This window comes from Pteronotus mesoamericanus, unplaced genomic scaffold, assembly GCF_021234165.1.
Source record: "Pteronotus mesoamericanus isolate MK-2021 breed Mesoamerican mustached bat unplaced genomic scaffold, CSHL_Meso_final contig_56, whole genome shotgun sequence".
Lineage (NCBI taxonomy): Eukaryota > Metazoa > Chordata > Mammalia > Chiroptera > Mormoopidae > Pteronotus > Pteronotus mesoamericanus.
Genome location: NW_026555201.1, coordinates 11,642,484 through 11,668,226, shown reverse-complemented (window position 1 = coordinate 11,668,226; position 25,743 = coordinate 11,642,484). Strand labels below are relative to the sequence as shown.

At 41.9% G+C, this 25,743-nt stretch overlaps 1 protein-coding gene across 1 annotated transcript in view; it reads right to left on the bottom strand.

Moving 5' to 3' along the window:
- Positions 1–25,743, bottom strand: part of KCNMB4 (potassium calcium-activated channel subfamily M regulatory beta subunit 4) — a 59,706-nt gene that overhangs the window by 6,858 nt on the left and 27,105 nt on the right. Inside the window, exon 2 of the mRNA XM_054580292.1 lies at positions 22,087–22,214. Within this exon, the coding sequence (XP_054436267.1) occupies positions 22,087–22,214 (128 nt within the window). The remainder of the gene's footprint in view (positions 1–22,086; positions 22,215–25,743) is intronic.

Genomic DNA, 25,743 nt, shown 5'->3' with positions numbered 1-25,743 from the left:
GCAGGCCACTGTTTCAGACCTAGCGGGCTCGGAAATGCTGCCGGCACCCAGTGAAGCCCAAAGCAGAGGACCCTAAGCAGGTTGATAGACATTCTCCTTTTTCCAAACCCCTGAAAAAGATCCTGTAACTCATGCCATGGCAATTCGTTCCACAACTTACTCTCAGGAAATCACCCTTCGTGTCTCATTAGGTTGAGTCTAATTCTCTATAATGAGATCCTCAAGGAAAAAAAAAATCAGCCAGACAACACAATTTAGTACTTTCTATACCTCTCATGTCAGTATGGCTCCATTCTTTTGGCAGCTCTGAGGAAGGGCTCTGAACAATGTAGTCTGGGTGGAGGCAAAGAGACTCAGTCGCATATCTTTTTGATTATTATGAAAGCTCAAAGAAAACAGGAATACCTCCTCTTGCAGTACTGTCATTTCAGAAGTTTCTCAATTGTCAAAAACCCATTTCATTAAAATGTAGTATGTGCCAAGCAGTTATTATTTATTTACTTATTTGAGAGAGGAGAAGGGAGGGAAAAAGAGAGGGAGAGAGATATTGATGTAAGAGAGAAACATCAATCGGTTGCCTCTTTTATGCACCCTGACCAAGGACCAAACCTGCAACCCAGGCACGTGCCCTGACTGGGAATCAAACCAGCAAGCTTTCACTTTGCAGGATGACACCCAACCAACTGAGCCACACTGGTAAGGGTTAATTAAAAAATTAACAGATTATACATACTTTGCTGCTGCATGTAGGAAGAAAGAAATAAGCTAGCATTTCTGTCCAGGCTAGCAATGAATCATTCATCCTAACCCCTAAATTATATTGTAAAGACTACGTGAATAACAGCTTACACTTTTGTTGTGGTCCATTAAGCAGTTATTTCTCTTGGTAAAAAGGCACTGAACAAATATTGAAATACTTCTACACAATAAAGTTAGCTACATTAATCGTGAAGTTTTTTTCCTAACTGATAACTTGCTTATAAATACATGTTTGGCGGACAAAAGTTTTCAAGAAAAATATGCATAGCAATCAAAGTGATGAATTGTGGTACAATAATAGAATTTGTTAAACTTGAGCCATTAAAAAGACTCTATCAGTCAATCTTGAAGTTTCTCTTGGATATGCCAATAACTTAACATATATCCTAGTAGCATGTAACATTCCAAATTCCAGAAAATACATGTAGTCATCAGATTGTTGGACTAAACATGGTAAAGAATTTGAATAGCTAAACACCATAAGCATGGGTATTCTTAGGGAAACTTGTTTTCTTTTCCTCTGACCTAAGACTCGTATTAATGTGTCCAACAGGAGCCACTCCTTTAGCTGGGGTCCTGCAATGATAAGGCATGGGACCCAAGTATCTATGGCCCAAGACAGACATGTATGTCATCAGGAAATACATTCTCACTACGACTACTACATCTATGAGCTCCTAAGATGATATTTTCAGGTTTTTACCACAGCACCATTTAACCTCAGATGACTAAAATGCACAGGTATAGGCTGGCGATGCTGCAATTGCACTGAGTAAACAGCCATGATGCTCAAAATTAGTCTGCTCTTAATCAAAAGCATAACAGCTTACAGATTCACATTTGAGGATTTAAAAAGACTTTCTTGGTACTCAGTTCTCTTCCATTCGACAGTCTTCGCTGAACACCTGCAGCGTGGCCGGCACCAGGGCTGCCTGGCGTTGGCTCTCGCCGCCAGCTGTCAGCGTGAGGGCAACCGCTGTCGCTCCGGTCTGTGTTCTCATTACCCAGCACAATGCCAGGCACAGGTTCTAGGTGCTCTGGGAAAGTCTGTTGTTTGCGGAAATAAGTTTTAAAAGGCAGTAAGTCCTGACTGGTGTGGCTCAATGGACTGAGTGCCCGCCTGCGAACCAAAAGGTTGCTGGTTCGATTCCCAGTCAGGGCACATGCCTGGGTTGCAAGCCAGGTCTCCAGTTGGGGGCGTGTGAGAGGCAACCAATCGATGTATCTCTTGCACATCCTGTTTCTCTCCCTTTCTTTCTCCCTCCCTTTCCCTGTTTCTAAAATAAATAAATAAAATCTTTTTTAAAAAGGCAGTGAACAATTGTACAAAGTGCAGAGGTAGTAAAAGAGAAGGAGTACTTAAGTGTGCCTGGGAAACGAAAAGGAATTACCATTTGAGCAGACATGAAAGAATAGGAGTTTATAGTCCAAGTTTCTTGAGAGAAAATACAGCATATACAAAGGGACGTATGTTTTGCTCTGGTATTTCAGATTATTTTGCCACCTATGGTACATTTAAAAAATGTAGTAGCAATCACATTGATTAGATGTAACAGAGTCCCTTCTGTTATCCTCTCCCAATATAGGCTGGAATCTGGGCTGATATCAGTGGCAATACAGCACAGCGTTTATGAACATGGACTATGGATGCTGAGCACATAGATTTGAATCCTGCTTCTGTGACTTTCCCGCTTAACCTCTCTGTGCTTTGTTCCCTCATGTATAAAAATTAACATTATGAAAATAACACTTTGTATGGGTGTTGTGCAGGCTCAATGAGATTTAATTCAAAATCTAAAGCACTTAAGCTGTTTCTACATGAAGGTGTTGGTTATAGGGTAAGGCCAGAAAAAAATCACCAGTGAAGCCTCTATCTATTGCCCAGTCCTTTTTTATCAATAACTTGGATAAGGGGATTTAAGTTCTTTTGATTTATAATTAGGATAACATTTTATGATGGAAGAAATAACAAAGATGATGCATTCCACAATCAAGATTCAAAAGAATAAGAGAACGGAACAATCAGTAAAAAAAGCAATAATATGCAATTATGTATAGGGACAAATGTTAAATATTTGCATTTAAATCTAGAACACCATTAGGACAAATTTAGGAATGGAGAGGGGCCTGCTTTAAGAGTAGCACGTATAGCCCTGGCTGGTATGGCTCAGTGGATTGAGTGCCAGCTTGTGAACCAAAGGGTCGCCAGTTCGATTCCCAGTCAGGGCACATGCCTGAGTTGTGGGCCAGGTCCCCAATGGGGGGCGCACAAGAGGCAACCACACATTGATGTTCCTCTCTCTCTCTTTCTCCCTCCTTTCCCCTCTCTCTAAAAATAAATAAATAAAATCTTAAAAAATAAAAGAGTAGCATGTATAAAACAGATGTGGAGGGAGTAAGTTTGTTAATGATAAGCTCTGTATGAATCAACTGCGTGTTGTGGCTGCCAAAAAAGTTAATGTCACATCATGCTTCATTAACCGAGTTTTAGTCTCTAGATTGAACATTGGTGGCAAAAATATTCTTCCCCTCTCTGCCCAGGCCGGCTCAAGACACAATAAGAAAAGAAGAGCATCACCAACGGTGAGAAGAAGTCTATTCCCAACAGTGACAGCAGTGTGGGCTCAGGACACCCGTTGCCTGAGGGTCACAGACATGGATTCAGATCTCTACCCTCCTCTTCCCTGCACATGTGACCTTAAAGACCATTTCCTCTTCTGTAGAATTTGGATAATATGATCTACTTTCACGCTGAGACCAGGGCGCTAACCAAGATGAAATTTTTTTATTGTGGTAAAATATATGTAATATTGAATTTGCCATTTTAAGTATACAATTGAGAGGTGTTAATTATATTCACAATTTTGTGCAACCATCACCAGTACTATTTCTAAAACTTTGTAATCACCCCAAATGGAAACTCTGTAACCATAAGCAGGACCTTCCATTTCTATCTCCCCCGACCGCCCACCCCATCCCTGTTAACCTCTTATTGACTTTCTGACTCTGAATGTGCTTGTTTTAGGTACTTCCCAAGATGAATCATTGAAAATTAAGAATGTTTGGAAATGGAATGAGCTTCTTTATGGGGAGGTGATGTCCATTGTCACCAGAGTTGTTAAAGAATGGAAAACAACACTACTCATTGCGGAGGGGATTCACTTTGGTTTGGAGCAAATGACTGGAAGATGTCTCCCAGACAAGACAGTCTGTGAGAAGGGGAACTCCACAACCCACTCCAATACACCTTAGAGGCTAGTCCTGGCCCCATTTTATTTAAGATGAAACTGAGGCGAGAGCTGTTGAGTAAGTAGCCCAAGGTCATAGACTGAGTCAGGAAGAGAGCTATGGATAGAACTGAAGTCTCCTGATGCTCGGCCCTGCCCTGCATTCCATCATCTGACGGCGCTGCTCTCTGTGACCTACTTGTCCTACAGTTCTTATAGCTTCCCCTCAAGTGCCCTCCAGGCTCTGTCTGATGGCTGCGTAGGCTATGCTAAATGAAAAGTGATTCATAACATCAAATTCTTGACTTTATTGCCACAATGATATAAGCTGTATTTTGCAAGCATAAAAACACACAATCATCAGAAAACAGATCCCCAACTTTATATTAACAGCATTGCAGAACATATGGATCTTAGACTTCAAAAGAACCCTGGAGTGGATTCTATACACATTCCATAGCATACTGCTGAAGCCACAACAATTGCTGCACTCAAGTACAGAGTTTAAGACCAAAGAGAGCCTTCAGTTCTGATGTAATCTCTCTAAATATGGAACCAGACACAAATGTATATGGAAAAGACTCAAAATGAGTAAGATTCTAGCCACACATTTTTGTTTTTTTAAGACTCTAGGTATATCATTGGTCTCAATGTCTAAAGAGAAGGCCAATATATATATTCCTTTCAAAAATAACTACAGAAACAGTCTCTTCTTTAATGAGATTATAAGAAGGATTTTTCATAGTAAATAGAAAACGAAAGTGAAAAGCTCTATTAAATATTACATTTTTACCAAATATAAAATATAGTATCTATTAATTCATTTAAAAGTCAATAAAATTTCAAAATATTCAAAATATTTATTTATTTATTCAAAATATCAGTTCCCATCTTTATATGCACATTTTTCCAATTTGTATCCTAAAAGGTAAAGATAAGGTATTTTGTTTTGTTTTTCTAATTTGTTCTATAAAAACTGAAAAGGAAAATTTAGAAGTCAATGGAACAATTAAATTCAACATATAAATATGCTAAAAGAAATTTGTTTCTAGGGCTTCATAAGAAAAAATAAATGCAAAGACATTGCAAATATCAATTACAATGGGCCGTTTTGGTTTTTTTTTTTTTTCATTGTATTGGTTATAACCGTATCCAGAGGGTGTTTGCCTTGCACAATAAGAAATCCAGAGGTAGGTGGGCGGGGCAGCTACTCAACGCTGGTGCTGGGAAGCTGGCTCCTTCTATCTTTTTGCTCTGCTCTTCTAAATGGTGTGGCTGTTCATCCTTATGCTTATCACCTCAAAGGGGCATGATGGCTCTTGCATTTCTGGCAAGAAGCCACATCGATCCACTTTTCTACCAGGACAAAAGTAGTGGAAACAAAATGTGGTGGGACTTAAATCAGAAAGCACATGCTTTCCCAGAACCCACACTCCTGCCCACCCCCCAGGTCATGTTGCCTCTAGTACAGTCACCCAAAACAGAAAGCCAGATGATCCAGTTCCATCTTCTTCTTAACCTGACCCCCATCATGCATTGTGCGAACCTCTAAGTCTGTGGATCTCACTTCGTCTCATGTCCACATCCTCCTTTCCTCTCTCACTAATTCTGCCTTTGCCTAGGCTGTTTTCGTCCCTTGTCTAGACTGGTGCAGGAATCTCCAATTGCTCACCTTACCTCCAACTTTGGCTTATATCCAGTCTATCTACCAGGCTGGTTTTTCTGATACACAGATGTGACTGTCACTCCTCACTGCATATTAGATAAAGTCTAAAACCCTTAGCGTGGCATAAAAGCACATATTACCTGATTGAGCCTCTTCAGATTCGTCTACACATTTCCGCTAAATGCACTTGCCAGCCATAAGAAGCTTCTTACTTTCTTCCAGTTGCCCATAATAGTTCTAATCTCAATGCCTTTGTACATACTATTATTTTCTTTTTCTTTTCTTCAACAGATTTTATTTACTTATTTATTTTTTTGAGAGAGGGGAAGAGAGAGAGAGAAACATCAGTAGGTTGCCTCTCACATGTGCCCTGACCGAGACCAAGCCCACAACCTAGGCATGTGTCCCAACCAGGAATCAAACCAACGACCTTTTGGTTTGCGGGACAATGCCCAACCAACTGAGCCACACCAGTCAGAGCCATATTATTATTTTCCTTGAAGTTCCCTTCCATCTCTGAGTTTATTGGAAAAGCTCCTACTCATTCTTTAAAATTCAACTCAAATTTTTCCCCCTATAAAGGCTATTCCCTTTCCACCACTAATCTCCATCCAAGTAGGTCCAGGCATTCTACTCTTTGTGTGTGTGTGCGTGCGTGCGTGCATGTGTGTGTGTGTGTGCCATTACGGTACTTAAGACATTACACCCCAATTACTTATTTACACATTTGTCTTCCATCCTAGACAGTGAGTTCCTTAAAGACACAGGCGAAATCTTATCTTTGACCACTGCTGTCTGTACATAGCAGGTGATCAATAAATGCTTGTTGAATAAATGAAAGGGGAAATTACTGAAATGGTTATAATTTTATGGGTGAAATCTAGGACAACAAAAAGGCTAACACCATGATAGGAGAGTGATAAGCTACTTTGTGGCAGGAAGAGCTCTGCAGCACCTAAATTGATATTGTTTATTTCAAAAAGAGGATGTAGGTAATTACGTAAGTGAATTTTCTAAATAATTGAAGTCTGATATTTTAAATGGAATGAAAACCAATAAAAATGCTAAAATATTATTGATAAAAATCTAAAAATGCATTACACATTTCCTTGCCTTATAAGGAAAGTATATTGAACCAAATTTAACCTTTTTTGATGACTCAGTGTCATCATTCTGAAACTCCAACTGCTGAGGTAGGAGGACTGTCTGCTTCTCTATTAAATGGCTGCAGACTGTGAACTGTGTAGTTCTTTGCTAATTTTCTTTCTCTTCCACCATAAGGATTTTATCTAGTATCTTAAGCTGTTGTAATTGCACAAGCTATCAGAATCAGAGAATCACAAAACTGTAATTCTTGAGTGCATAAAGGAATATTAGAGATCATTTAATCTATCTGTCTATCAAATTTTATAGATAAGAAAACTGATTGGAGGAAGATGGTGGAGGAGTGAATGGGAGTCATGCTGACCTCCTCCCAAGACCAAACTGCAATTGTGACTAAACAGTGGAGAAATCACCTGGAAAACAATGGAACTATAGTGGGAGAGGAGCCTTGGAGCCGCGGACAGACAGTGGATTCAACTCTCACACATCCCAACGGGTGAGAAGTGCGGTGGAGGCTCGAGAGGGTGGGCTGGGTGCCCACGGGCACTAGCACCGGAGGGACATTGAACCGGCCAGTTAGCTCCCCCTGAGAAGAACGGGGTCTGAATCATAAACAGGGATCTCTAGACTACAGCAGCTAAAACCAGGAAAACCCACAAAAACGCAAGCCTGAAAAGCTTAGGGGTGCTCTCTGCCAGAGACAGGTGGCAGGGGATGCAAAGAGACATATAAAGGGCCAATGCAAAAATTGCAGTGGCAGCCGTCCTCCTTGATCTCTGGGTAGAGGCGGCAGCAGGGTGGGCCGGTGCCTGGTAAAAGACTGGTGAGGAAAACTTTGTGAAGAGAACTGACACTGCGGCCGGTGGAGCCCGGGTGATAATGCGCCTCCCACTCTGCAGCTACCATCTCGCTCAGGCATAAGGGAATCAATTAACCTGCCTTTCGTGAGCTCCGCACACAGCTTGTGCATGTGAGCTGGGGGGCTGAGTGCAGACTGGCTCGAAGAAATAGAGGATCCCTGGCCAAAGGGGTCACACAGCTGCATTGAGAGCCTTGAGGAGAGACTGGAGACGGAGGCATTGGGGAAAGAAGGGGAGGAGGAACCGGGGAGTCCCGACTCTTTCTCCTTTCCATAGCCTCCATTGTGCGGGAACAAGCCACACCACCAAAGAGCTAAAAGCTGAAAAGCACACAACAGACAGCCCAAAACCACCCTGTGCAGGCGCGCACACTCACGCCGAGTGGCCAGCGAGGGTTGGCGAGTGTGTGTGTGACCCGCGCGGGCTGGCGAGGGCTCCCACAGGTTGGCACCGATGGGGCCTGCGAAGGAGTGCACAGATCGGCGAGGGCAGGCGTAAACGGACCCGCGCAGCCCGCGAGTGCAGAGTGGTCCGCAGAAATAGTGGATCCAGGGCAGAAGGGTCACAGAGCTGCCCAGAGTCCCTGGAGGAGAGACTGGAGACAGGATTCACCGGAGAGTCCTAGAGCTGACTTCCGCCCATTTCCGTAGTCTCCGTTTGGCAAAAGCGAGCGACGCCCCCAAAGAGCCAAAAGCAGGGAAAGCACACAATAGAAGACCCTAAACTGACCAGTCCTGGGGCGCCCACCAGGCGTGGGCACTAGAGGAGTGCGCGAGGTTGGGTGAATAAGCGCCCAGGCGGGCTGGAGATCCTGTGGGCCGGGGATCCTGTTGGGCTGGGGATCCTGTCTGGCCGAGGAGCACGCTCAAGGCGGGGGGCCGGGGGGCGGGGGGGGGGGGGGTGGAGTGCAAAGCGATCCACAGAAATAGTGGATCCCTGGCTGAAGGGGTCACAGAGCTGCCCAAAGCAGGGGTCAGACACAGACAATACACTCCTGGAAGGCTCAAACAAATGACCCAAGGTCATATAGAGTCAACAACTGACATCATCAGAGGCAGGCCCAGAAAGAAAACTAAAGAAAATATAAACAAACAAACAAATAAATAAATAAAAAGACGTGCCTACTACCATAGAAGATTAATTCACAAAGTTAGGAATTCTAGACAGCCCAATAGAAGCAGAAGCAAAAATAAATAAATAAAATAATAAATTACTTAACAGACTCTCACAAAAATGGGAAGAAAAAAAAGTTCCCCCCAAATGAGTGGAAAAGGGGACTCCCCACAGAGAGAGCTAAATGAAATAGAGGCAAGGGAACTATCAGATATTGAGTTCAAAACAATGCTTCTAAGGAAGCTCAATGAGCTCAGCCAGCTCAAAGACAACTATGAGAAACTGCAGAGAAACTATCAGGATCTTACAGCAAACTATAGCAACCTGGAAAAGGACATAGAAACTATCAAGAAGACACAAGAGGATATGAAGAATACCATTTCTGAATTGAAGAACACAGTAGAAGGAATCCGAAGCAGCCTGGATGAAGCTGAGGATCAAATCAGTGAGATGGAGGATAAGCTAGAAAAAAGTTCCCAGAAAGAACAAAAATGGAAAAAAGACTCAAAAAGAATAAAGAGGTATTTAGGGAAATGCAGGACAACTTGAAACACAATAATGTCCGCATAATAGGGATACCAGAAGGAGAAGAAGAGGAGCAAGAGATAGAGAACCTCGTCGAAAAAGTAATGATGGAAAATTTCCCCAATCTGAGGAGAGAAAGGGTCTCATGGATCCAGGAGGCACAGAGGACCCCACTCAAGAGGGAACCAAGGAGGTCCACTCCAAGACACGTCATCATTAAAATGGCAGCTATCAAAGACAAAGAGAGAATCCTCAAGGCAGCAAGGGAGAAGGAGAAAGTAACATACAAGGGGGCCCCAATACAGCTAGGAGCTGACTTCTCAACAGAAACACTACAAGCCAGAAGGGAATGGCAACAAATATTCCAAGTCATGAAAAGCGAGGACCTACAACCAAGGCTGCTCTACCCAGCAAGGCTCTCAATTAAAATAGAAGGGGAAAAAAGGAGTTTCCCAGACAAAAGAAGGCTAAAAGAATACATCTCTACCAAACCAGCACTCCAAGATACGCTATAGGGACTGGTTTAAGAAGATGAAGGAAAAGAGTGAGAAACAGAAAAACACAGGTACAAAGAGAAAAAATGAATAGGTTTCTAACAGTAATAACTCTCAATGTAAATGGACTAAATGCCCCAATCAAAAGACACAGGGTAGCTGAATGGATAAGAAAACATGACCCACACATATGCTGCCTACAAGAGACCCACCTCAGAGCAAAAGACCTACACAGATTGAAAGTAAAGGGATGGAAAAAAATATTCCAAGCAAATGGGCAAGAGAAAAAAGGAGGGGTTGCCATACTTGTATCAGACAAAGTAGATTTCAAAACAAAGGCCATAAAGAAAGACCCAGAGGGGCGCTTTATAATACTTAAAGGAAGAATCTATCAAGAAGACATAAACATTGTAAACTTATATGCTCCCAATATAGGAGCCCCCAAGTATATAAGGAAATTGTTGGATGACTTCTAAAAAGATATAGACAGCAGCACACTGATAGTAGGGGATTTCAACACCCCACTGTCAAAAATGGACAGATCTTCCAAACAAAACATCAATAAGGATATTGTGGAGCTGAATGGCACACTGAATCAAATAGACTTAACTCACATATATGGAACCTTACATTGCAAAGAAGCAAAATACACATTCTTTTCAAATGCTCATGGCAGTTTTTCAAAGATAGACCACATGATAGGACACAAAGCAAGCCTCAGCAAATTCAGGAAAACTGAAATAATACCAAACTTTTTCTTGGACCACAAGGGCTTGAAACTGGAAATCAACCTCAAAGAGAAACTTCAAAAACTTGCAAACTTATGGAGACTGCACAGTAGACTATTAAACCATGAATGGGTCAATAATGAGATAAGAGAAGAAATAAAAAAAATTCTGGAAACAAATGAAAATGAACAGACAACAGTCCAAAACCTATGGGACACAGCAAAGGCGGTCCTGAGAGGGAAGTTCCTAGCAATACAGGCTTACCTAAAAAAAGATAGAAACATTTCACATAAAAGACCTAACACTACAACTTCAAGAACTGGAGAAACAATAACAAATAAATCCCAGAGCAAGTAGAAGGAAGGAAATAGTCAAGATGAGAGCAGAACTGAATGACATAGAGATGAAACAATTCAAAGGATCAACCAATCAAGGAGCTGGTTCTTTGAAAAGATTAATAAAATTGACAAGCCTTTAAGCAGACTCATCAAGAAAAAAAGGGAGAGGACCCAAATTAATAATATCAGAAATGAAAGAGGAGAAATAACAACTGATACCACAGAAATACAAAGGATTGTCAGAAACTACTATGAACAATTATATGCCAAGAAATTTGAAAACCTTGATGAAATGGACAAATTTCTAGAAAAGTATAATCTCCCAACACTAAAGGAGGAAGAAATAGAAAGCTCGAACAGACCGATAACAGCTGGGGAAATTGAAGCAGTCATCAAGAAACTCCCGGCACACAAGAGCCCAGGGCTGGACAGTTTCACAGGAGAATTTTATAAAACATTCAAGGAAGAGCTAACCCCTGTCCTTCTCAGACTATTCCAAAAAATCCAAGAGGAGGGAAGACTCCCAGACTCTTTCTATGAGGCCAGCATCACCCTGATCCCAAAACCCAGATAAAGACCCTACCAAGAAAGAAAAGTACAGGCCAATTTCGCGGATAAACATAGATGCTAAAATCCTCAACAAAATATTGGCAAACCACATCCAGCAATACATTAAAAAGATTATCCACCACGATCAAGTGGGATTCATCCCAGGGATGCAGGGATGGTTCAATATAGCAAGTCAATAAACGTAATACATCACATAAATAAAAGAAAAGACAAAAACCACGTGATCATCTCGATAGACGCAGAAAAAGCATTCTATAAGGTACAGCACCCATTTATGATCAAAACACTCAGCAAAATGGGAATAAATGGGGCAGTCCTCAACGTAATAAAGGCCATATATGAAAAATCTACAGCCAACATCATACTCAATGGGCAAAAACTGAAAGCTTTCCCACTAAGATCGGGAACACGACCAGGATGTCTGCTTTCACCGCTTCTTTTCAACATCGTATTGGAAGTCCTAGCCACAGCGGTCAGACAAGAAAAAGAAATAAAAGGCATCCAAATAGGAAAGGAGGAAGTAAAGCTATCATTGTTTGCAGATGACATGATAGTGTACATAGAGAACCCTGTAGACTCTACCAAAAAACTCCTCAACCTAATAAGTGAATTTGGCAAAACAGCAGGATACAAAGTCAATATTCAGAAATCAAAGGCATTTTTGTACACCAGCAATGCAATAGAAGAAGAAGAAATCAGGAAAAAAATACCATTCTATATAGCAACAAGAAAAATAAAGTACCTAGGAATAAATTTAACCAAAGAGGTAAAAGACCTGTATGCAGAAAACTATACAACATTGAAGAAAGAAATTAAGGAAGACACAAATAAATGTAAGCATATACCATGCTCATGGATTGGAAGAATTAATATCATCAAAATGTCCATACTACCCAAAGCAATTTATAGAATCAACGCAATCCCTATTAAGATACCAATGACATATTTCACAGAAATAGAACGAACATTTCAAAAATTTATATGGAACCATAAATGACCCTGAATAGCCGCAGCAATTTTGAGAAAGAAAAATAAAGTTAGGAGGGATCACGATACCAGACATCAAACTCTACTACAAAGCCACTATACTCAAAACAATCTGGTACTGGCATGAGAACAGACCCATAGACCAGTGGAACAGAATAGAAAGCACAGAAATAAGCCCAGACCTATATGGACATCTAATATTTGACAAAGGGGGCAGAAGCATAAAATGGAGCAATAGCCTCTTCAACAAATGGTGTTGGGAGAGCTGGACGGCTACATGCAAAAAATTGAAATTGGATCATCAGCTGATACCATACACAAAATAAACTCAAGATGGATAAAAGACTTAAATATAAGAGGCAACACCATATAAATCCTAGAGGAGAATATTGGCAGGAAACTCTCAGATATCCCACGCAGCAATTTTTTCACTGATATGTCTCCTAAAGCAAGGGACATAAAGGAAAGAATAAACAAGTGGGACCTCATCAAAATAAGAAGCTTCTGCACGGCTAAAGAAAACATCATCAAAATGAAAAGGGAGCCAACCGTAAGGGAAAATATATTTGCTAATGATACAGCAGATAGAGGTCTGATCTCCAAGATATATAAAGAACTCACTTGACTCTACTCCAAGAAGACAAATGATTCAATCAAAAAATGGGCAAAGGACCTGGGCAGATGCTTTTCCAAAGAAGAGATACAGAGGGCCCAGAGACATTTGAAAGGATGCTTGGCATCACTAGCCATCAGAGAAATGCAGATCAAAACCACCATGAGGTACCACCTCACACCGGTCAGAATGGCCATCATAAACAGATCCACAAACAACAGGTGCTGGCGAGGCTGTGAAGAAAAGGGAACCCTAGTCCACTGTTGGTGGGAATGCAGACTGGTGCAGCCACTGTGGAAAGCAGTGTGGCATTTCCTCAAAAAGCTGAAAATGGAACTGCCTTTTGATCCATTGATTCCCCTGCTGGGACTATACCCTAAGAATCCCAAAACGCCAATTCAAAAGAACCTATGCACCCCAATGTTCATAGCAGCACAATTTACAATAGCCAAATGTTGGAAGCAACCTAAATGCCCATCAGTAGATGATTGGATCAAAAAACTATGGTACATTTACACAATGGAATACTATGCAGCAGAAAGGAAAAAAGAACTACTAAACTTCACGACAGCACGGATGGAACTTGAGAGCATTATGCTAAGCAAAATAAGCCAGGGGGCGAAAGACAAATACTATATGATTTCACCTATAAGTGGAACCTAACCAACAGTACAAAGATGCAAGGAAAATAAGACCAGCAACACTGAAAGGAAAAGAAACCAACAGAGACAAGAGGGAAGGAGGGAGGGGGTCGGGGGAAAAGGAAGGGAAGGGGGAAAGTCAAGGAACATATAGCATGGACAAAATCAAAGGGGTAGAGTTAAGGGAGGGTGGGAGGGACGGAGGGGGCAAAGGAAGGTGGTGGGGGGAAGACAGAGACAAATGTAGTTGAAAAAATAAATTAATTTAAAAAAAAAGAAAAAGAAAACTAAGCCCTAAGTGAGTAGTCCTTTTCTAATTGATTGCTTTTAATCTTTTCTTTTAATAGCATTCAAATTGTGTTCTGCACTCAATTCAATTTTAGCTCAGGCCGTCATGTTCATCGTCTTCTAAAATGCTAAGGGTAAATTTAATTTTAAAAAACATACTTCAGGACAAACACAATTTGAATATCTTAAAAATTAGGACATATCTGCTAGGTATCAGAAGTACAACATATTTATCAATAGAATCTCCTCCTTTTAGTTATTTTGTGTGTGTTCTATTGCTTTAATCATTAATTAAATCCCAATTATTTATTAATTGAATACCTCACTCAGCCTCTAATCAGTGAATAACCAGGCTATTCACTGATTAGTTATTTCTGCCCTAGTTGTTAGAAATTTAGAGAGCAAGGGAAGAAACATGCTTACATTTACTAAGTACTCACTACTGTACAGATATGATCCTTATCCAAAAAAAATCCCTTCAGATAGATAATAGTACCTTCATTTTATAGATGAAACCAAGATCAAGAAGTCACACAATTTACCCAAGGTCATAGAGTTAATCAGTGGTACAGGAGAGGTGTAAACCCATATACCTGAGGCCACGTGGTTGCTCGTAGAGAATTTATAATTGAGGAAAGGAGAAAGGTATACATTCAGCTAACTCTGTAACAGAGTGTTAAAAGCAACCATCTAAGTGTGAGAGCACAGAAGAGGAAGTAATCTATTTTACCTGAAAAGGTGAGAGAAGATTACACAGCAACATTTGAGGCAATCTTATTAACAGTAACAAAAAAATAGCAAACAGTTTTATAGATATTACTATCTGTTAGGCACATACCACCTTACTGATAACCTCACAATACCCTTATTATTGTTTCCTTCTACAGAGAGAGAACGGAGGCACAGACAGGTTAAAGTAACATTCCCAAGACCACACACACAGCAGAGGCTGTCTGGTCCCAGGATTCCTTCTATAACCGCTGTGGTATGCTCATTCCTAAATGGGAAAAAGGTGAAGATGTCCCCAGGTGAGGGAAGAGGAGAGGGAAGAGAAGAGGGAAGAGAAGATGCAAAGGCATCAATGTGCATGAGGAGCAAACAGTGATCCCAAGTGACTGGAACAGCCAGAGCAAACGTTTAAACATTTAAATAAGATGTCACCACCCCTCTACCTAAAACCTATCATTGGCCGCTTACTGCATTTACAAGAAACCTAAGCCCTGCCTACTCTCTCCAGTGGCAACACCCTCCACTGTCCCTCTCACTCACAGCCCTCCTGCCACGCTGGCCTTCCAGTTCCCCAAGTGCAGCAAGCTCAGAACCTTCGCGCATGGTGTTGCTTCATTCTGAAACGCTCTTCCCCTCACTTTCTAACCTAACTCTTGAGCATCCCCTGGTGTCTGCTTAACTAGAATTTCCTCAGACAGGACTCTGAAATTGCTCACCTTGTTTAACGTCTCAGAGTTGTCTCATCAGCTTTTCCTTTATAGCGTTTATCCCACGTTGTAATTATCTATCTAATGGTGCAATGAGAGACTATAAGCTCCATGAAGGCAAGGATCATGTCTGTTTTCTTTCCTGTTGTTTCTTTCTTTCTTTTCTTTTAATTTTTAGGTCAAGCTCTTTATCGTATGGACAATAAGAAGGCAGAAAAACTTAATCAGGATTGCGTCAAAATCAAAGAGAGGCTTAAATAAAGCAAAACAAAATCTAGCATAGTGTGGGTGACAGACAAGAGAAAGGCCAAAGGTGAAGGACAAGCTGAAGATCACTTCAGCAACCTGGATGAGAAATAAAGAGTAAGGGCCTGAACCCAGCAGTAAATTCAAGACTTCACTGGCGGCGCGGCTGGGCTGGTGCATTGGGAGACTGTGTGTGTAAGCCTGCTCTGTGCATTCTGTGAACTACTATCCACTCAGAAGGATAAAATAAAGCTTAAAAAAGGAAATCTGTATAGAAAAACACCATCCTCCCCATTAGGGGAAAAGTTCAGAAAACAAAGACTGATCATTCCTCCTGGCCCTTAGATCCAAAAGGAACCGAGGAGGTACCACTTTCCAGGGACATCTCCTCTGGAAGGAGAAGCTATTTAAGGCAAAGGGGAAGAGGAGAATTGTACGAGAAGATAGGCTACGGAGAATTTTTCTAGCACTGGAATGAAGATTTCAAAACACAGTCGGTAATGGGGCATAATTTGGGTTTTGCTGAGAAAAAAAAAGCCTGGGAAAGGATAAAAGACAAAAAATAAAAATGATAGAGGGAGGGTGAGTGTGACGTCCCCTGTGTAAAAATGTGTAAAATAGAAATTTACACATTGAAGGAGACTGACAGCTCAAGACTGAAGAAGGTAAAGAGCTGAAAGTTTATACGAGAAAGCCAGGAATGGAAGCAGCCAGCGCCAGGGTCCAGCGAGCCCTTGCATCCTTCCTGGGTGCAGGAGCGGGGTGGCCACGTGGGGAGGCACGGCGGGCGTGGCTGTTGGCGGCTGCTCTGGCCACTGCAGCTCCGACTCCTGAGATAGCCCTCCTAAATGCGGCCTAAACAGTGGAAAGCTAAGACTCAAATAATCTGTCTTCGACTTTAAAAATAACATCCTTTTCTTCAAAATGGGAAACCACCTGATAACTATTCTCCCTAATTTCCTGCATGTGCGTGAAATCTAAAGGTTACTTCAAATATAAAGTTCATCTTATTGAGAGCATCTGGGAGTCTCTACAGTAAGGCTATCTTTGTCTCATATTTAGCAATTTAGCAGTGGTAAAAAGTGTACGAAGAGAAGATGGCACCAGGGAGCTGCCATTTTCGACACCTCCAACCAGCACTCTAGTTTCCTCTTGCATATGTCATGGTAAAAGAGCCAAGCTCTCATTTTCTGTTTTCCTGGAGTCACTTCAAATCATGTCTTGAGAGCTGCTGGGTTGTGACAGACCACCCCCACGTCTATCTACACCCCGACAGTTTGGGGATGAGACAGTGAGATGATGGGTAGGGAATGAGTATCCATTCTGAGGGAGGTATGATGGGCTTAACTTTACTGTTACTAAACTTAACAGAATTGGAGTAGAATGAAGGGTTAGCTCTTCTCAGATAGTTCTCACTATTCTGGAGGAACAGTCTTTCATTGGGTACTGAGGATATTCAATTCCGTGCCCTCATAGGAGGCAACCCTGTCTGGAGGAGGCAGCCTTTGGAGAACTCAGTGCCTGAGTGGAGTGAGGGGAAGCTTATTAAGAAGACCAAGGCCAGCCCTGACCCGTGTGGCCAAGTTAGGTGTTGTCCTGCAAAGCGAAAGCTCGCTGGTTCGATTCCCAATCAGGGCACATGCCTGGATTGCAGGTTTGGTTCCTGGCTGGGGCACATGCATCCTACCAGAGAGGCAACTGATCAATGTTTCTCTCTCCCTCCCCTCCCTTCTCTCTAGAAATAAATAAAATCTTTTTTAAAAAATAGAAGATGATGACCTAGACGAGTTAGCCAGGAGAGCCCATAGCAGGGGGCACCCTGTTTGCTTGCAATGCAAAGTTAAGCTCACCTGCATTCTGGAACTGGTTCCTGGTCAGGGGCTGGAAGCATAAAGGATCACCCAATTTAGACAGTCACGGGTTCGATACCCAACTGTCCTCCTGACTGCTGGGGCCTATTCTCTGTTCCTCGGCTCCTGCCTCACAGAAAAAAATCTCTCTCCGTCTTTACCTTTTAGTTTAATCCTATCTCTTGGTTTTCAGGGTGTGTTCCATTTTTGCTTTGTTTATTATCTATATGCAATGTTTCTCTCTTTCTCGGAAGTTTTAGTCTGCAGCAGGCTCACTTCTCTGTATCCATTCCTCTTTCCCTCTCAGTTACTCACCTCCTCCCCACACTCTTTTTTTTCTGGCCAAGGAGAGCTTCTTGAAAGGGTACTTTGCACTTACTAACACCTTCACATTCCCACCTGAGAAAAATATAAAATGATTTCTAATCCTGTATCCCAGGACTGTACCTAAACTGTTTTTACCACAATCGCCACCAGACTTCTGATTGCTGAAACCTGTGGCTTCTCGGGAGTCCTTCTGGATTACTCCTGTCTCCTTTAAATCTTAACATTTTTCCAAGATACTTTTTTGACTTCCCTCTCACCCACTGACCACTTTCTCTATCTCCTTCTCCCTGTACCCTGAGTGTAGAAGATCCCAAGATTCTGTTATATTTCTGTTCTCTGTGTTTCCAGTATGTGTTCTTTTTCTGTGCTTCGGCTATAGCTTGTGTGCCCACAATTCCCAGGTCTGCATTCACACTGGTCCTGACCTCTTGCTCCTGAACTAAAAGCCTGTATTTCTAACTCATTCAGGCATCTTCTGGATATCTTGTGAGTCCCTCAAGTTCTGCCCAGTCAGAGCTGGGCCATCTTTTTCTCACATTCAGTAAAATTTGACACTTTCCTTTTCCTCATCACTTACATTGTCATTTGGTTCCACGGGTTGTGACTCTAAAAGGTCTTGCTGGCGTAGCCCTATTAGATCCTTCCATTTCCACTGCTCCTGCTTAGGCTCTCAAAATGCTTTTTCAAGACCAGTAGATGGTTAATAGAGGAGGTTTGGGACTCAGACTAACTGGACTCCATTTTTTTCCCTTAATAGTTGTGTGCCTTGGGTAAGTTATTTAACTTCTTCGTGACTCAGTTTCCTCATCTGTTAAATGGGGTTAGTACTTTGAATTACTTCTAAACAAAATGTTATTTGCAATGATTGGCACATCATAGCCACTCAAAAATGTTATTTTTTTTCACTCAGTACTCTCCTTTCTTCCCCTATCACTGAGCTACAGCTCAGTGCCTTTCATTTATCTTTCCTCTCCAATATACATTCAGCAATCACACCAGTTAACTTTTTAAATCACAGATCTAGTTATGACAGTCTTTGGTTTAAAAAAAAACACAACTCTACAAATTTTCATTGTCCATATGGCAAAGACCATCTCCTTAGTATGGCATTTATGACTTTTTAGAAATCTAATCCCGAGCTATTTTCCAGCTTACAAATTCTCCACTCATTATATAACTTATGTACTTAAAGTACCACACACTGTCAAGCCTTGGTTTATTAGATGTATTTATAACATATTAGTATTATAATATTAGGTATATATGCATCTAATATACATACAAAATATCTATTAGGTGCATATGTATCTAATATAAATATATAGGTATACCTCCCATAATATATATGAGGCTACCATATTATAAGGAAGATGATCTAGCCTCCTAGAGATGAGAGGTCAGGTGAAGGAGAAAGGAAGCGCTTCATCTGAGCCGACACCAAGTGCTGGGCATGTGGGAGAAGAGGGCCTGTGGGTCATGCAGCTATTCCAGCCATCGTCTGACTGCTCATGAGCCCCAGAGGGACCAGCAGATGAACCTCCCAGCCAACCCACAAAACCATGAGAAATAATCAATCATTGTTGTAGTAAGCTATTAGATTTAGGGTGGTTTTGTAATGGGGCACAGCCTGGACCCCTCCAAAAGGTATTTGTAATGGGGTCCAGAGATTGGGGTGTCCAAGAAAAACATATTCTCCCCACCCCAGGGCAGACCGCCATGGGGGATGGGAGCCTTGAGCAGGGCCATTGAGAGTAATTTTGCCTGTCAATAACAGGATAACTTCATTCCTCACAGGCAAAAAGGGTTATTTTGCATATCAAAAGCTAATCAGGAAGGTTTAAAAGACTTAATGCAGAATGTAACTAGAGAGGAGGAGAGATAGAGGCTGCAGGAGAGAACAAGAGACACAGTCTCTGGAAAACAGTGTGAAGACCACGTGGGAAGAAAGATGGGAGAAAGGACTCTTGCTAGTGGACCTTGAGAAGGTGCCACATGGTTATGGATAAAGAGCTGGAGATCGCGGCGACGCAGCAAATGGTGCTGAGACCCGCGAGAGGCCTGCCTAGCCGAGCCTTGGACTTCAGTTCTTTTTCTTCCGAAGGACGGTACCCCTGACAGGGGAGGAGGCAGGACGGTGTGTGAGCTGGTGAGTGTTTTAAAGGGATTTTGAGGTTTAAAGGTAACATTTAGCCATTATTCAAAAATATAACTTTTAAATAAATAGTTCCTTTTCACCAAACTCTGCCATTCAGAGCCATAATTCCAAGGGCGGCAGGCAAAGGACCTACAACCAAGGGACCTCGGGGAAGGGGGCGTTGTTGTTTCGGTAGTAGCATCTGGGCACCGCCCCGCCATGGGTCCATTTTTCAGTAACAGTTTGTTACACAGCAATAGGTACCTGATACATAGGCCATGCCATGATATTTAGACTTTACTCAAATACTGTAAGGAGCAACCTGATTAGTCTCGGGTTTTAGAAAGATTACCTTGACAGCAGCTTGTGGAATGGTCTGCAGTGGGGGCAGGGTGGAGATGGAAGGACTTAGAACTCTATTGCATTAATGGAGCTAAGAAATAATGTAAATTCAAACTGAGACGGTGGGACAGGGCAGGTAGAGAACAGACATCACAGAGCTACAATCAACAGTGAACATAGGTTATAGAGTGTGAAAAAGAAAAGTGAATTAAGAATTACTCAAAGGTTTCCAGTCTAGGTAAATGAGTGGATGATAGTTCTATTTTCTAAGAGAGGGACCAGTGGAGAAAAAGAAAGTCTCCTGTAACTTGCACAACATCCAAATGTGTTGGGAAACGCCCTGTCTGGTTTCAGGAACTGTAACCTCCGCTGACAGGCGAGAGGGTCTCAAGGCTGGAAATAATCAGGGAGGCCTTGAGGAAACAGGCCACTGAGGAGATGAAACCTGTCCCCCCTGCCCCCCACCCCCCACATCGCCCTGCTTTATTTACCCTGTGATGGTTGGTGATCCCAATGACGGGTAAGTTTTTCTCATGAGGAGAAAATGACCTAAGACAGACATTGGCTGGTATGGGCAGCAGACATGGCCTTGGGGGACATGGAGAAAGGGCACAAAGGCCCACAACCCTCGGCTTAGACAGGGCCAGAGTCCTCATTCTATCTGAAAGAAGTTTCCTTATCTCTGGGTGGCTCTGCCCCACCTGCCTGGCTCAGGCTTGAAACTATACTAAAGGCAGGTACAGCCCTAAATTGGATCGGGTGGTTCCCAGGAACAATCAGGCCTAGAATTAAGTACCTTGAAGCATGCTTTGTTCTTCCCTCAAAAGCGATGAAAATCAGCTCAGACTGGGAAGGAGATTTACATTATTCAAAGACTCTGACCTAAGGCAGATCTCGTGTTCTTTCCGTTGTTATCTATGATCTCTGTCTGTTTTGGGTAAACATAGACTTTTGACATTGATTTGTGAGCTTTGCTGTATGCCCCTGTGCATACAGTTCTCAATAAAAGCCTTTGGACAAGGGGTTTCCAGGCCTTCTCCCCGCTAGAGGGAAGAGCCATATGCCCACTCCTGCCAGAGAGAGGTGTTTGCTAAGACTCGTGTTTATTCCCCCCACCCGTGCCAACCCCGGGGACAGACTCTGTGGGACTCAGAGCCCCGCTCCCTCCTCAGCTGGCTCTGGACAGTAGCCCTCAGATCCAGGAGCTCCTGTGCCCCGCGCTCCCCTGCAGTGCGTCGCCCCCCAACGACAGAAGTGGAGATGCACAGCAAGGTGATGTAAATACTCGTTGTTTGGTGAACAAATTACCATGATTAATATGGGTGGGTACTGAGGTGTTCTAGTCCAAGGAGCCATTACTATATGTCATAACTTGATTTCTAAGTCAAATAAAGTTTTAATGGTAGGAACTCATTTTATTCGTACTTCATCAGAATCGAAAAGAAAAAGAAAGATATTTGGTGCAGTCCAAAATACTGACAAACTTGAACCTTAAAGTTGTTTACCTTATGTTAATCAATCTGTACTTTGCGGGGAACACCACTAGTATACAATGATCCTACCTAAAGAGGCTTTCTTAGTGTATCCAGGGGGTAAGTTCTCTGGAAACAACTTCTATGATAGAATTTCTCTGTCTCTGTCTCTGCTTGCAGATTCTTTACAAGCCTTCTGTCCTATAGAGAAAGATGGAGCTTCCCTAACTACATGGTGGAAAGAAATCTCCATGTTGTATATTTTTCAAGTAAGCACAATCTATGATTTATTAATGTAATACTACATAATGTAAAACTACAAAGGCTACAAACAATTTTAATAGGTACATGTAAATATTGGCTTACCTTTGGAATTGATTAAAATAGCAAGTAAATGGCTGGGAACCAATCTCATCTTTCCAGTACTGTTGCCAATTCATGACACTTTCCAAGTTCTTCTGATTTTCTCTTTTACAGGGAGGAATATAGGAGCACTAACAAAACAGAACAACAAAAAGTAAAGCTATTATTCTATAGAATATGGAAGTATAGTCCATTTTTTACAGGGAGATGGCATTATGCAGATAGTAAATTTCTTTCTGACTACAAAACTTCTAATATAACCAAATTTGTTTTCTTGAGGAGACTTTAAATATTTTTTATTGACATGCAATTCACATCATAAAATGCATCCTTTTATTTTTTATTTTTTATTATATTTTATTCATTATGTTACTACAGTTGTCCTAATTTTTCCCCCTTTGCACTCTCTCCCCAGCAACACCCACTCCCTCAGGCAATCCCCACACCATTGTTCATGTGCATGGGTCATGTGTAGAAATAAGTTTTTGGTTACTCCACTTCCTATACTGTACTTAACATCCCCATGGCTATCCTGTAACTACCTATTTGTACTATTTAATCCCCTCACCTCTTCACCCACCCTCCACACTCTGCTCCTCTCTGGCAACCATCAAAACACTCTCTGTATCCATGATTCTGTCTCTGTTTGCTTATTTTGTTCTTTAGATTCAGTTGTTGATAGACATGTATTTATTGCCATTTTATTGTTCATAGTTTTGACTTTCTTTTTCTTAAATAAGTCCCTTTAACATTTTATGTAATAATGCTTTGGTAACGATGAACCCCTTTAGTTTTTTCTTGTCTTGGAAGCTCTTTATCTGCCCTTCATTTCTAAATGATAGCTTTGCTGGGCAGGACAATTTTGGCTGTAGGTCCTTGCTTTTCATGACTTTGAATTTCTTGCAAATCCCTTCTAACTTGCAGAGTTTCTTTTGAGAAATCAGCTGACAGTCTCATGGAAACTCCCCTGTAGATAACTAACTTCTATTTTCTTGCTGCTTTTAAGATTCTCTCTTTATTTTTAACCTCTGGTATTTTGATTATGATGTGTCTTGGAGTGGGCCTCTTTGCATCCATCTTGTTTGGGACTCTCTGAACTTCCTGGACTTGCATGTCTTTTTCCTTCATAAAATTAGGGAAGTTTTCTTTCATTAGTTTTTCAGATAGATTTCCAATTTCTTGCTCTTTCTATTCTCCTTCTGGAACCCCTATGATGCAAATGTTGGAACACTTGTAGTTGTTCCAGAGACTACTTACACTATCCTTAATTTTTTTGGATTCTTTTTTCTTCTTGTTTTGATTGGTTGTTTTTGCTTCCTTGTGTTCCAAAGAATTGTTTTGATTCTCGGTTTCATCCACTCTACTGTTGATTCCCTTAGTATTATTCTTCATTTCACTTCGTGTGTCCTGGATCTTTTTGTGCTGTTGGGGTCCTCACTAAGTTCCTTGAGCATACCTTTAACCAGTTTTGAACTCCGCATCTGATAAGATTGTTTATCTCCATTTTATTTAGTTCTTTTCTTGGAGTTTTGATATCTTCTTTCATTTGGGCCACATTTATTTTTCTTCTCATTGTGGCAGCCTCCCTGTGTTTGTTTCTACATAGTAGGTAAAATTGCTATGACTTCCTGTCTTGGTAGCATAGCTTATAGTAGGTGTTCTCTAGGGTTCAGTGGCACAGCCTCCCCTAGCACCTAAGCTGGGTACTCTAGGTGTGCCCTCCATGTGGGTTGAGTACATCTTCCCCTTGTAGTCGAGCCCTGATTGCTGTTGGCAGGTCAGTAGGAGGGATTTACCAAGGCCAGTCAAGCAGCAAGGACTGGCTGTGACCACTGACCACCAACCTCTGCCCTCCATGGAGGATAAGCTGTGCAGGTGCAGGGTGGTGGTGCTCTGATGTGGCCTGTAGCTGTCGACTGGATGCACTAGCCCTTGGGTTTACCAGATGATGCAGGCCAAGGTCAGCCCCCACCTACGTTCTGCCTGGGGCCACCCTGCATAAACTATAAAGCAATCTGAGATGGCTGCTACTTGTGCTGGGCTTGGAGGGCCTCAGGTGAAGCCAAGCTGTGAATCTAGGCTGGCTGCTCCTGGTGCTGGGCCTGAGGCCACTTAACAAGAGGCATGGGGGCTAGGGGCTCACTGATGCCAGCTGTTGCTTGTTTGAGAGTATTTAGGAAGTTGTAAAACATAGTCAAGACCAGCCATTCATATGGAAAAGTCACAGTTTACAGTTTGGGTGGGCCCGTAAGTTGGGTGGGATGGAGTCTCCGGGGCTCTCCACTGTGAAGCAGAAAATGTTAACTAAGTTGATAAGAGTCTCAGATATGGCACCTGCCTGCCAGCTCTGTGGCTGTGTTTGGGGAGGGCTCAAGAAAGGGACAATGGCCTCTGCCCGCCTTTCTTTCTGGGAGAAAGTTGTCCACCAGCTCCTGCCTTGATGCCCAGGCACTTCAGGTCTCCCTGTTTGCCACTGGTGCCTTTCAAGCTGCTACCCCAGTGCTGGAGCTCAGAGAGAGTGAGTCTGAGTACGTAGTTTGCGTGTGGGTTCTTTAAGGGGAACTATTTGGGACTCCAGAAGTGTCTTCCACCAACTTAGTCCCTGCTGGCCTTTGCAGCCAGAAGTTATGGGGACTAATGTTCCTGGCACTGGAAGCCTGGTCTGCGGGGCCTGTTGTGGGGCTGGGACTCTTCACTCCTGAGATATTCCTCCCAAATATTTATCCACTACCAGTGGATGTGGGACCAGTCTGTTCCGTGCCTGCACCACTCCTACCAGCCTGGGTGGATGTGGTGTCTTTAATTCCGTAGTTGTCAGACTTCCATTCAATGGCATTGCTAATGGTTCTGAGTCCCAAATTTAAATAGCTAAACTATACTAAGTCCTCACTTAATATCATCAATAGGTTCTTGGAATCCAACCAAAACACATATAACAAAACTAACTTTACCATAGGTTAATTGATATAAGCAAGAGTTAAGTCCCTGCAGTATCTCAACACATTATAATGAAACAACATTGAGTGAAATGACATTATTTGAGAACCTGCTACACATTTCAAATGTCCAATTTGGCACAATTACAGAAAATATTCCAAAAACAAAAATACAGGGGGAAAAACCCCTACAGTCCTTACAGTATAAAGATATATGATAAGCAACTATTTACAATATAATAGCAAACTAAAAACAAACTTTCTCCTTTGAGAGCCTGCCAATCAACAAAGGGAAGCAAAAAGAAAAAGTTAATTTTATCTCTAATTTCTTTCTATGGACATTAATACTTTTCTCTTCCCTCTTGAACCAATCAAGCATGTACTCTCATCAGATACTGCTTTCAACAGTTGAAACTCTGATTTTCGTTTTTTACATTTTCTTGGACAACAAAATCAGCAGAAAAGTTCCTCTCAAGTACATAATCAGTGCATTTTGCTAACCCAATGCTTTTTTTCTACCATGCCTCCGACAAAGTAGTTCACTCTGAAGGGATTCTATTACTCTAAGCAGTATAGATCAGCAGAATTGGAAAATTACTCTCAACTTCAGATGTTAAAATTAGCCCTTAGCATTCTTATCCATTTTCTCCAATTCAGTCTTTTCTAATGATGATGATCACGATGAAGGCAATGCCTGCTTACGGTTACTGAGTGGTTACAATGT